The following is a 14,223-nucleotide window of genomic DNA, read 5'->3' as shown; positions in this document are numbered from 1 at the left end:
GTTCTCGTGTGTTATGTGAGTCCGTCGTTCAGATCTGTTCTACACCGTTTATTTGTTTTGTTAGTGTATAGTCAAGTTCGTGTTTTTTCGTCTTGTCATTAAATTCATTATGTATTCAAACTCCACTGCGCCTTGGTTCAATCCCTGCTCCTCTTCGGATGAAGAAGAGGAGGACAGCCGTTACAGAATCACCCACCATACCAGAGCCAAGCAGCGGAGTCAACGGAGAAAGGGACAGGAAAAGAAGGAGCAATGGACATGGGACGATGTATTGGACGGAAAGGGTTGCTACACTTGGGAGGAGATCCTGGCTGGTAGGGATCGCCTCCCATGGGAACAGCTGGAGGCACTGAGGAGAGCAGAGGCTACCGGAGATTATGAGGGAACGCGTCTGGCACGGAAGCCCAAAAAGCCCGTAAGTAACACCCAAAAATTTCTTGGGGGGGGGCTAAGAGGTAGTGGGCCAAGGGCAGGTAGGAGACCTGCGCCCACTTCCCAGGCTTACCGTGGAGAGCGGGAGTACGGGCAGGCGCCGTGTTACGCAGTAGAGCGCACGGTGTCTCCTGTACGAGTGCATAGCCCAGTGCGGGTTATTCCACCTCCCCGCACTGGTAGGGCTAGATTGGGTATTGAGCCAGGTGTCATGAGGCCGGCTCAACGCGTCTGGTCTCCAGTGCGTCTCCTCGGGCCGGCATACATGGCACCTGCCTTACGCATGGTTTCCCCGGTTCGCCTACATAGGCCGGTGCGGGTTATTCCACCTCCCCGCACTGGTCGGGCGACCGGGAGTATTCAACCAGGTAAGGTTGGGCAGGCTCAATGCTCAAGAGTGCCAGTATGCCTCCACGGTCCGGTATTTCCGGCGCCACCTCCCCGCCCCAGCCTAGTACCTACAGTGTCTACACTACGCACTAGGCTACCAGTGCGTATCCTGAGCCCTGTTCCTCCTCCACGCACTCTCCCTGTAGTGCGTGTATCTAGCCCGGTGCCTCCAGTTCCGGCCCCACGCACTAAGCTACCAGTGCGTCTCCAGAGCCCTGTACAAACTGTATCTTCCCCCCCTACTAATCCTGATGTGCTTGTCCTCAGCCCGGCGTCACCAGTGCCGGTACCACGCATCAGTTATAGAGTGGGCTTTGAGAATACAGTGTGCCCTGTCCCTGCTCCCCGCACTAGTAGGAAGGTGCTTATCCTTAGCCCGGTGCCTCCAGTTCCGGCACCACGCACCAGGTCTACAGTGCGCCGTATCCGGCCTGAGCCATCCGTCTCCCCAGTGCCATCTGAGCCATCCGTCTCCCCAGCGCCATCTGAGCCATCCGTCTCCCCAGCGCCATCTGAGCCATCCGTCTCCCCAGCGCCGTCTGAGCCATCCGTCTGCCAGGAGCCTGCAAAGCCGCCCGTCTGCCATGAGCCTGCAAAGCCGCCCGTCTGCCATGAGCCTACAGAGCCATCCGCCAGACAGGAGCCGCCAGAGCCGCCAGCCAGACAGGATCTGCCAGAGCCGCCAACCAGACAGGATCTGCCAGAGCCGCCAACCAGACAGGATCTGCCAGAGCCGCCAACCAGACAGGATCTGCCAGAGCCGCCAACCAGACAGGATCTGCCAGAGCCGCCAGCGAGCCATGAGCAGCCAGAGCCGCCAGCGAGCCATGAGCAGCCAGAGCCGTCAGAGAGCCATGAGCAGCCAGAGCCGTCAGAGAGCCATGAGCAGCCAGAGCCGTCAGAGAGCCATGAGCAGCCAGAGCCGTCAGAGCGCCATGAGCGTCGAGAGCCGTCAGCCTGCCATGAGCGTCAAGAGCCGTCAGCCTGCCATGAGCGTCGAGAGCCGTCAGCCTGCCATGAGCGTCGAGAGCCGTCAGCCTGCCATGAGCGTCGAGAGCCGTCAGCCAGCCATGAGCGTCCAGAGCCGTCAGCCAGCCATGAGCGTCGAGAGCCGTCAGCCAGCCATGAGCGTCGAGAGCCGTCAGCCAGCCATGAGCGTCGAGAGCCGTCAGCCAGCCATGAGCGTCGAGATTCGTCAGTCAGCCATGAGCTGCCCTTCAGCCTGAAACGGCTAGATACCCAGAACTGCCCATCAGTCCAGAGCTGTCTCTCTGTCCGGAGCTGCCTTTCAGTCCGGAGTTGCCCCTCTATCCTGATCTCCCTCTCTATCTTGATCTACCTCTATATTCTTATCTATCCCTCTGTCTTGATTTATCTCTCTGTCCCGGTGCTGTCCTTATTAGTGATGTTATTAAGAGGATTTTGTGGGGGTAAAAAGAGGGTGGACATTCTTAGAGGGAGGAAGCTAGGATGGATTATGGTGGGGTGGGGACCTCGCCCGGAGCCTGAGCCACCACCGTGGTTAGATGCCCACCCAGACCCTCCCCTAGACTTTGTGCTGGTGCGTCCGGAGTTCGCACCTTATGGGGGGGGTAATGTCACGTTCCTGACCTATTTATGTTAGTTGTTATGTGTGTTAGTTGGTCAGGACGTGAGGTTGGGTGGGCATTCTATGTTTTCTGTTTCTGTGTTGGTTTTGGGTTGCCTGGTATGGCTCTTAATTAGAGGCAGGTGTTTGGCGTTCCTCTAATTAAGAGTCATATTTAGGTAGGCGTTGTCACAGTGTTCGTTGTGGGTGATTGTCTCCTGTGTTTGTGTATGTCGTTGCGCCACACGGGACTGGTTTCGGTTTGTTTGTTAAGTGTCATTTATGTGTAGGCTTTTTCCCTGTTCGTGCGTTCTCGTGTGTTATGTGAGTCCGTCGTTCAGATCTGTTCTACACCGTTTATTTGTTTTGTTAGTGTATAGTCAAGTTCGTGTTTTTTCGTCTTGTCATTAAATTCATTATGTATTCAAACTCCACTGCGCCTTGGTTCAATCCCTGCTCCTCTTCGGATGAAGAAGAGGAGGACAGCCGTTACAAGTACGTTCATCGCTAGGAGACAGAACGCGTCTCCTTCCTGAGCGGTATGACGGCTGCGTGGTCCCATGGTGTTTATACTTGCGTACTATTGTTTGTACAGATGAACGTGGTGCCTTCAGGCATTAGGAAATTGCTCACAAGGATGAACCAGACTTGTGGAGGTCTACAATTTTTTTCTGAGGTCTTGGCTAATTTCTTTTGAATTTCCCAGGATGTCAAGCAAAGAAGCACTGAGTTTGAAGGTAGTCCTTGAAATACATCCACAGGTACACCTCCAATTGACTCAAATTATGTTAATTAGCCTATCACAAGCTTCTAAAGTCCTTGACATCATTTTCTGAAATAATCTGTCTGTAAACAATTGCTTGTTGCATGCACAAAGTAGCGGTCCTAACCGACTTGCCAAATCTATAGTTTGTTAACAAGAAATTTGTGGAGTGGTTGAAAAATGTGTTTTAATGACTCCAACCTAAGTGTATGTAAACTTCCATATTCAACTGTATGTGAGAATGCTATTCATTGACTACAGCTCAGCGTTCAACACCATAGTGCCCTCCAAGCTCATCAATAAGCTAAAGACCCTGGGACTAAACACCTCCCTCTGCAACTGGATCCTGGACTTCCTGACGGGCCGCCCCCAGGTGGTAAGGGTAGGTAACAACACATCTGCCACGCTGATACCCTCAACACAGGGGCGCCTCAGGGCTGCGTGCTCAGCCCCATCATGTACTCCCTGTTCACTCAGGACTGCACGGCCAGGCACGACCCCAACACCAACATTACATTTCCCGATAACACAAAAGTGGTAGGCCTGATCACCGACAACAACGAGACAGCCTATAGGGAGGAGGTCAGAGACCTGCCCATGTGGTGCCAGGACAACAACATCTCCCTCAATGTGATCAAGACAAAGGAGATGATTGTGGACTACAGCAAAAAGAGTACCGAGCATGCCCCCATTCTCATTGACGGGGCTGCAGTGGAACAGGTTGAGAGCTTGAAGTTCCTTAGTGTCCACATCACCAACAAACTAACATGGTCCAAGCACACCATGACAGTTGTGAAGTGACAAAACCTATTCCCCCTTAGGAGACTGAACATATTTGGCATGGCTCCTCAGATCCTCAAAAGGTTCTACAGCTGCACCATCAAGAGCATCTTGACTAGTTGCATCACTGCCTGGTATTGCAACTGCTCGGTCTCCAACCGCAAGGCACTACAGAGGGTAATGCAAACGGCCCAGTACATCACTGGGGCTAATCTTCCTGCCATCCAGGACCTCTATACCAGGCGGTGTCAGAGGAAGGCCCTGAAAATTGTCAAAGACTCCAGCCACCCTAGTCATAGACTGTTCTCTCTGCTACCACACGGCAAGCAGTACCGGAGTGCCAAGCCTAGGTCCAAGAGGCTTCTAAACAGCTTCTACCCACAAGCCATAAGACTTGAACATCTAGTCAAATGGCTACCCAGACTATTCACATTGCCCCCCCCCCCCCCTCTCTCTACACCACTACCACTCTCTGTTGTCATATATGCATAGTCACTTTAATTAACTCTACCTACATGTACATACTACCTTAAAACTTCTTATGGCTGCAATCCCGTTAACGGGATGATATGACAACAGCCAGTGAAAGTGCAGGGCGCCAAATTCAAACAACAGAAATCTCATAATTAAAATTCTTCAAACATACATTATCTTATACCATTTTAAAGGTAATCGTGTTGTTAATCCCACCAAAGTGTCCGAATTAAAATAGGCTTTACAGCGAAAGTACCACAAACGATATGTTTTTGTCACAGAAAAACACAGTCATTTTTCCAGCCAAAGACAGGAGTCACAAAAAGCAGAAATAGAGATAAAATGAATCACTAACCTATGATGATCTTCATCAGATGACACTCATAGGACTTCATGTTACACAATACATATATGTTCTGTTCGATAAAGTTCATATTTATATCCAAAAACCTCAGTTTACATTGGCGCCATGTTCAGAAATACCTCCAAAATATCCTGAGAAATTGCAGAGAGCCACATCAAATAACATAAATACTCATCATAAACTTTGATGAAAGATACATGTTTTACATATAATTAAAGATACACTTGTTCTTAACTTCTTCTGGCTGCAAGCCCGAGGCCGGCCACAATATGACAACAGCCACTTCAAGTGCAGGGCGCGAAATTCAAAATATATGTTTTAGAAATATATAACCTGTTTGGCGTGCAAGCCCGACGTCGGTACACTTATGACAACAGCCAGCTCAAAGTGCAGGGCGCGAAATTCAAAAGATATTTTTTTTAAATATTTAACTTTCACACATTAACAAGTCCAATACAGCATATGAAAGGTACACATCTTGTGAATCAAGCCAACATGTCCGATTTTTAAAATGTTTTACAGGGAAGACACAATATGTAAATCTATTAGCTAACCACGTTAGCAAAAGACACCACTTTTCTTACTCCACCAGTTTTTTACTCCATCAGTAGCTATCACAAATTCGACCAAATAAAGATATAAATAGCCACTAACCAAGAAACAACTTCATCAGATGACAGTCTGATAACATATTTATTGTATAGCATATGTTTTGTTCGAAAAATTTGCATATTTCAGGTATAAATCATAGTTTACATTTCAGCTACAATCAGAAATTGCACCGAAAGCAGCCATAATATTTACAGACACCAACGTCAAATACCTAATTACTCATCATAAAACATTTCTGAAAAATACATAGTGTACAGCAATTGAAAGACAGGCATCTTGTGATTCCAGACAATATTTCCGATTTATTAAATGTTTTACAGCGAAAACAAAATGTAGCGTTATATTAGCGTAGCCACAATAGCCAGAAACACTTGGGCGCCGACGACCAGTTCACATGCACGACAGATATTAGAAATAGCATCATAAAATGTTTCTTACTTTTGGTGATCTTCCGTCAGAATGTTGGACAAGGTGTCCTTTGTCCAGAACAGTCGTTGTTTGGATCTGGAACGGCAAATTTCCCTCATCATTTAGCATGGGCACTTGCCAAGTGGCACGGATCTCTCCAACGTCAACAAAGTCAGAGAACGGAACACGGCAAAACTCCCGAAAAAATTTCAATAATCTGATTAAACTATATTGAAAAAACATACGTTACGATGATATGGTCACATGTATCAAATAAAATCTAAACCGGAGATGTTAGTCGTCCATAACGACAGCTAAACAGAAGGCAAATCCATGTCCCCTTTCGCGCGCTCCAGAAACAGGAAATGGACGGTCACGTCATACAAAGAGCTTTAATTCCACCTCAGACCAAGATAAACACGAAATTTCTTCTCTCACCGCCTCTTGACAACCAGGGGAAGGTGTATGAAGTGTACGTAGACTCTTACGTATCATGCCCATGTATAGGCAGGAAGTTGAACAGAGCATCGATTTCTGACATTCCACTTCCTGGTCAGGAAATGTGCTGCAGAATGAGTTCTGTTTCACTCAGAGAAATAATTCAAACGGTTTTAGAAACTAGAGAGTGTTTTCTATCCAATAGTTATAATAATATGCATATTGTACGAGCAAGAATTGAGTACGAGGCCGTTTGAAATGGGCACCATTTAACTGGCTACTCAATACTGCCCCTTGCAGCCATAAGAAGTTAACTTTCACACATTAACAAGTCCAATACAGCAAATGAAAGGTACACATCTTGTGAATCCAGCCAACATGTCTGATTTTTAAAATGTTTTACAGCGAAAACAGCACGTATATTTATGTTAGCTCACCACCAAATACAAAAAAGGACAGACATTTTTCACAGCACAGGTAGCATGCACAAAGCCAACCTAACTAACCAAGAACCAACCAAACTAACCAACAAACAACTTCATCAGATGACAGTCTTATAACATGTTATTCAATAAATCTGTTTTGTTCGAAAAATGTGCATATTTCAGGTATAAATCATAGTTTACATTGCAGCTACAATCAGAAATTGCACCGAAAGCAGCCAGAATAATTACAGACACCAACGTCAAATACCTAATTACTCATCATAAAACATTTCTGAAAAATACATAGTGTACAGCAAATGAAAGACAGGCATCTTGTGATTCCAGCCAATATTTCCGATTTCTTAAGTGTTTTACAGCGAAAACACAATATAGCGTTATATTAGCTTACCACAATAGCCAGAAACACAAGCCATTTCCCAGTAGCAAAAGTTAGCGATCGTAACAAACCAGCAAAAGATATATAATTTTTGACTAACCTTGATAAGCTTCATCAGATGACAGTCCTATAACATCAGGTTATACATACACTTATGTTTTGTTCGAAAATGTGCATATTTAGAGCTGAAATCAGTGGTTATACATTGTGCTAAAGTAGCATATTTTTCCCACAACGTCCGGATATTTTTCTGACACTTATTCTGACCAAATGACTATTCATAAACATAACTAAAAAATACATGTTGTACAGGAAATGATAGATACACTAGTTCTTAATGCAATCGCCGTGTTAGAATTCTAAAAATAACTTCATTACGACATAAGGCTTACGTTATGGCGAGCGAGTGCCCAAAACCTGGGCGCAAAACTAATAGTACACAGTTCGACAGATATATGAAATAGCATCATAAAATGGGTCCTACTTTTGATGAGCTTCCATCAGAATGTTGTACAAGAGGTCCTTTGTCAAGAACAATCGTTGTTTGGATTTAGAACGTCCTTTTTCCCTCTTGAATTAGCAAGCGCACTAGCCAAGTGGCGAGAAGCTCTCCTTCCTGAACAAAGGCACACAACGCAACACGCCTAACGTCCCGAATAAATTTCAATAATCTAATAAAACTATATTGAAAAAAAATACTTTACGATGATATTGTCACATGTATCAAATAAAATCAAAGCCGGAGATAGTAGTCGCCTATAACGACAGCTTTTCAGAAGGCAATCCCCGGTTCCTTCTCGCGCCTTCCTGAAAACAGGAAATGGGTGACACGTCATTCCAAGAGGATTTATTCCAACTCAGACCAAGATAAACACTCCATTTCTTCTCTCACTGCCTCTTGACATCTAGGGGAAGGTGTATGACGTGCATGTATACTAATACGTATCATGCCCATTTGTAGGCAGGACCTAGAACAGAGCATAGTTTTCAGACTTTCCACTTCCTGGTCAGGAAGTTTGTGCCAAATGAGTTCTGTTTTACTCACATATATAATTCAAACGGTTTTAGAAACTAGAGAGTGTTTTCTATCCAATAGTAATAATAATATGCATATTGTACGAGCAAGAATTGAGTACGAGGCCGTTTGAAATGGGCACCTTTTATCTGGCTACTCAATACTGCCCCTGCAGCTCAAACAGGTTAATGCAACCGCTGTGTCAGATTTAAAAAAGCTTTACGGCAAAAGCACAATATTCAATCATCTGAGAACAGCGTTCAGCCACAAAAGGAAGCCATACAGTTACCCACCAAATTGTGCAGTCAACAAAACTCATAAAAAGCATTATAAATCTTCACTTACCTTTGCTGATCTTTGTCGGAATGCACTCCCAGGACTCCCACTTCCACAAGAAATGTTCGTTTTGTTCGGTAATGTCCATAATTTATGTCCAAATAGCTATTTTTGTTAGCATGTTTGGTAAACAAATCCAAAGTCAGGAAGTGCGTTCACTAAAAGCAGACGAAATTTCAAAAGTTCCGTAACAGTCAGTAGAAACATGTCAAACGATGTATTGAATCAATCTTTAGAATGTTTTTAACATAAATCTTCAGTAACGTTCCAACCGGAGAATTACATTGACTTCAGATGTGCGATGGAACAGAGCTCCCTCTCATGTGAACGCGCATGGTCTGAGCATCGCCAGGTCATGATAGACCTGACTAATTCCTGTCTCCTTCGGCCCCACTTCACAGTAGAGTCATCCGACAAGGTTCTACAGACTGTTGACATCTAGTGGAAGCCGTAGGAAGTGCAAACTCATCCATATCCCACTGTGTATTCAATAGGGGCTTGGTTGAAAATCGACCAACCTCAGATTTCCCACTTCCGGTTTGGATTTTCTCTCAGGTTTTTGCCTGCCATATGGGTTCTGTTATACTCACAGACATCATTCAAACAGTTTTAGAAACTTCAGAGTGTTTTCCACCCAATACTACTAATAATATGCATATATTAGCAACTGGGACTGAGGAGCAGGCAGTTTACTATGGGCACCTCTGGGCGCCTTTCATCCAAGCTACTCAATACTGCCTCTGCAGCCATAAGAAGTTAACTAACCGGCCCCCCCCCCGCACATTGACTCTGTACCGGCACCCCCCTGTATATATTGGTATTTTTTTACTGCTCCTCTTTAATGACTTTTCTCTTATTCTTATCCATATTTTTTTAAACTGCACTGTCGGTTAGGGGCTCTTAAGTAAGCATTTCACTGCAAGGTCTACACCTGTTGTATTCGGCGCATGTGACTAATAAAATTTCATTTGATTTGTTTTGAAATTTTTAAATAGTGTCAGGATTTTATGCCATCATCCTGGGATATGGCATATTTCATTGGCCCTGGGGTCATCCTGAGAACATTTTCAGCCGAAAGCTGACTTCTCCTCTCAGATGGGGATGAAGACCAGGACAAATTCCCATTCTTTGACCGAATGTAACAACAACCTCAGAGCGGCCCTCTTCCTCATCACTGGATTGTTCCACATCGGTTGTCTCTTGGTCTGGATCATATTCTGTGTTGTCTTCAACTTCTGACACTTCCTCCTCTAATGCATTTTCACTGTCAGTTTCTTGGCCTCTCTCCTCCTCACCGGTGTCATAATCAAAGATATGATCAAGATCCTCCCCATACAGTATATCATTAGGTCATTGTACTGCCACAGAATGAATTGTGAGCAAGTCCTCAAAAAAACGTTATATACCAGATCTGCGAGAAAAGTTCTATATATTATTGAAATAATGTTGTGGTTGTTTGTGAGAATGCCAACAGGTTTGGTTCCCGTGGGGGAAAGATTCTATTGGGGAACGGTTCCCGTGGAAGCCAAGAAGGGGTGTGAGGTGTGTGTGTGTGCTCAAACATACATGCGTGTGGGGGCCTGGGAGAGGAACTGTGTCCATCTGATGAATGGACATGTGCCTGAACTCAATTTTATACATTAATTGTAGTCTCACCCATTCATTCTAATGACCAGTCATTTTTGACCGGGAACACCACAGGTGTACAAAAGTTAAACAAAACACCCAAAATGTTATGAAAATCATCAAAATGTGTTTTGTTTGTTCAGATGCCCTGTGTGGACATTGTCATGGAACCTTATGACAATCAGATTAAATGAACTACATTTTTCAGAGAGACAATTCAATTCGACCGGGACACAGCAGGAGGGTTGAACGTGCATTTAGAAATGTGCCAACAGGGTATTTATGGTGTGTGTCTGAGATTGTGTAAATGGACTGTGTGCTTGTGTTTTTGTGAAGATTATTCACATGCGGTCAGTGAGGGTGTGTTACTGTTAAATCTGTGTGACCAGTCAATGTTTTATGTCACGCAGGGGGAGACCAAGGTGCTGAAGCTGAAGAACCTGAGGCCAAAGGACTTTGCAAACTACACGTGCGAGGTGACTGTTCGCAACGTGTGTGACATCCCGGAGAGCTCTGTCACCTTTCGGCTCACCAACGCCACCAGTAAGCGACACATTGTCCTCCCTATCATTATTCTACACCCCTCTTTCATAATTTTATTTTAGTATGTTTTTAATGAAGAGAAGACAGTAAAGACACAAAGGTTTGTGACAGGGTTCAAATCTATGTGGTGAGGATAAGCATACTGTGCCAGTAAAAAGTTTGGACACACCTACTCATTCAAGGGTTTTTGTTTATTTTTTATTATTTTCTACATTGTGAATAATACTGAGGAAATCAAAACTATGAAATAACACATATGGTATCAGCAACCAAAAACGTGTTAAACAAATGAAAATATATTTGAGATTCTTCCAAATTGCCACCCTTCGCCTTGATGACAGCTTTGAACACTCTTGGCATTCTCTCAACCAGCTTCATGAGGTAGTCACCTGGAATGTATTTCAATTAACAGGTGTGCATTGTTCAAAGTGAATTTGTGGAATGCGTTTGAGACAATCAGTTGTGTTGTGACAAGGAAGGTGTGGTATACAGAATATAGTCCTACTTGGTAAAAGACCAAGTCCATATTATGGTAAGAACAGCTCCTATAAGCAAAGAGAAACGCCAGTTCATCATTACTTTAAAACATGAAGGTCAGTCAATGTGGAAAATTCAAGTTTCTTCAAGTACAGTCGCAAAAAACACCAAGCACTATGATGAAACTGACTCTCATGAGGACCGCCACAAGAATGGAAGACCCAGAGGTACCTCTGCTGCAGAGGATAAGTTCATTAGAGTTGCCAGCCTCAGAAATTGCAGTCCAAATAAATGCTTCACAGACTTCAATTAACAGACACATCTCAACATCAACTGTTCAGAGGAGACTGTGTGAATCAGGCTTTCATGGTCGAATTGCTGCAAAGAAAACACTACTAAAGGACACCAATAAGAAGAAGAGACGATTGGGCCAAGAAACACGAGCAATGGACATTAGACCGGTGGAAATATGTCTTTGGTCTGATGAGTCCAAATTTGAGATTTTTGGTTCCAACCCCTGTGTCTTTGTGAGACGCAGAGTAGGTGAAGGGATGATCTCCACATGTGGTTCCCACCGTGAAGCATGGAGGAGGAGGTGTGATGTTGTGGGGTTGCTTTGCTGGTGACACTGTCAGTGATTTATTTAGAATTCAAGGCACACATAACCAGCATGGCTACCACAGCATTCTGCAGCGATATGCCATCCCATCTGGTTTGCACTTAGTCCCACTATCATTTGTTTTTCAACAGGACAATGACCCAACATACCCCCAGGCTGTGTAAGGGCTATTTGACCAAGAAGGAGAGTGATGGAGTGTTGCATCAGATGACCTTGCCTACACAATCACCCAACCCCAACCCAATTGAGATGGTTTGGGATGAGTTGGACCACAGAGTGAAGGAAAGTGAAGCAGCCAACAAGTACTCAGCATATGTGGGAACTCCTTCAAGACATTTGGAAAAGCATTCCTCATGAAGGCAAAGGGTTTCTACTTTGAAGAATCTTAAATATAAAATATTTTTTTATTTGTTTAACACTTTTTTGGTTACTACATGATTCCAAATGTATGTGTTATTTCATGGTTTTGATGTCTTCATTATTATTCTACAATGTAGAAAATAGTACAAATAAAGAAAACCCTTGAATGAGTAGGTGTGTCGAAACTTTTGACTGGTACTGTATGTGTTGAAGGGACCACCCCAGGCAACACCTCTCTCTCTTTTAATCTCCCTTTTTTCTGTGTGAATCCATCCCTCACTCTCTTATCCCTTGTCTTGCTCTGTCTCACTGAACCTTGCTCTGCTTTCCCCCTTCCTCTCTTTCAAATCAAATTGTATTTGTCACATGCTTACTTACAAGCCCTTAACCAACAATGCAGTTCATATGCAGACACTCCATCTCGTCCTCCCTCTCTCCCTTTCCCCCTCCTGATATCTCATCTCTCGCTCACCCTCTCCAGTTCTCTCCAACTGCCTCTCTTTGAGGATTGCACTCCATCTCTTCTCCTCCTCTCAACTCACTCCGTCTCCCCTTCCTTTTCCCTCAATGTCCATATCCCTCACTGTCTCTCTCTTTATTTTCTATCCTCCTCGTTGACATACATCTCTCACTCCCTTGCTCCTCTCCTCTGTGTGTTACACCGTCTATCCGTCTTGTTATTCCCTTGCTGGGAGACACATCTCTGGCCCTCACTTCTAATTCACTTGTCATAGAACTCTTTTATCTCCCTTCACTCCGGCCCGTCTCCACGGCGATGTCATGTTACCGCCGGCAAAGACGTTGCCGTCGACAGCACTGTCAGTTAGACTGCAGCCCCCCTCCGAAGGCCGCTTGCTCGGCAAACGAGAGCCAGAATCCTATCTTCTTTTTCATTCCCTTTCTTTTCTGTTTTTTGCCGCATTTCAAATGTCATCAGACGAACCCCCCCTTCCAAGAGCTGACCTATTCGTCTGTTTTAATGCAGCCTATATATTTTTTTCTTTACAAGAATTGAAAGGCCATGATTGATGATGAGATAATACAGCTAATGTCGGGGTTTGAAGTACCGGACAGTTAAATTAAAGGGTTCAAAGGATGCTCATTTGTATAATTAATTTAAGAGTCAATTCAGAGGAAACAATATGGGGTGGATGAGGTTAGCACTAGTAACGAGGCTAAATGTTTGGAAATGAATGTTTATTCCGGTCATTAGTGGTAGCACAAAAGCAAGCGAAGCAGCCAGAAAACATTTTGTAACACCTAATAAAGGGTAAAGTACCAGAGAGATCAGCTCTCCATTAACAGACAATGTTGTTTTTTGGAATTCTCGCCGTCTTACTTTCCTTCGTGGCTGAGCACCATTGTTTTGGGGGGGCTGTGAACCCTTTGTCAAATTAGTGGGCTGAAAATGTATACAGCTTCAACCTGCGAACATATTGTTCTTTACGTGTGGGATTCACTGAAGTAAAATGCACAGATTTTTTGCCCCAATCCCGTAAGAGGCTGTGTGGCAAGCTTGCACGCTCTCTCTGACTGAGGAAAATTGTGAAAGGAGAGTAGGACACACAGGACTCAATACTTCTGTACCCTTGAGGATACCCACTCTGAAAAACAGACAAAAACAAACACGCTTCCCTTAGTCCACAGCCAAGGCGAAAGCAAAAGAACAACAACACAAATTGGAATTTGGATCTGGTTTTAAGAGAGAGGCATAAAGCCGGATAAAGATGCAGAGGGACAAGAGGAATCAATCACAGATTTTTTTGTTTTGTTTTTTGGCTTTTTATTTATTTATTTGCTGTTGGACATGCAATTGAAACAAGGAATACAAATGGCCCATATTTCATCTTCCAAGCTCTGATGCAGGTCGGCACAAAGCAACCAGTGAGACCACTTGAATAAAATAAGCAAAACTCTTCAAGTTAGATGTACCTTTTTCTTTTGTACCTTGTTGTATACTACTATACAGTGCCTTCAGGAAGTATTCACACCCATTTACTTTTTCCTTCTTTTTTGTTACAGCCTGAATTTAAAATGGATTACATTGTGATTTTGTGTCACAGATCTATGCACAATACCCCATGATGTCAAAGTGGAATTTTGTTTGACGAAAATGTTCGAAATTAATAAATTATGTCAATAAGTATTGAAGCCCTTTGTAAAGACAAGCCTAAAT

The 14,223-nt window shown here is 44.2% G+C and overlaps 1 protein-coding gene across 1 annotated transcript in view; it reads left to right on the top strand.

Annotated features, from left to right (window-relative positions):
- The window catches only part of LOC120025101 (MAM domain-containing glycosylphosphatidylinositol anchor protein 1-like), a 325,046-nt gene that overhangs the window by 148,210 nt on the left and 162,613 nt on the right, over positions 1-14,223 (top strand). The window contains exon 5 of the mRNA XM_038969534.1: positions 10,459-10,591. Coding sequence (XP_038825462.1) covers positions 10,459-10,591 — 133 coding nt within the window. The remainder of the gene's footprint in view (positions 1-10,458; positions 10,592-14,223) is intronic.

The sequence above is a fragment of the Salvelinus namaycush genome, chromosome 30, assembly GCF_016432855.1.
Source record: "Salvelinus namaycush isolate Seneca chromosome 30, SaNama_1.0, whole genome shotgun sequence".
Lineage (NCBI taxonomy): Eukaryota > Metazoa > Chordata > Actinopteri > Salmoniformes > Salmonidae > Salvelinus > Salvelinus namaycush.
This window is presented reverse-complemented; position numbering and strand designations above follow the sequence as displayed.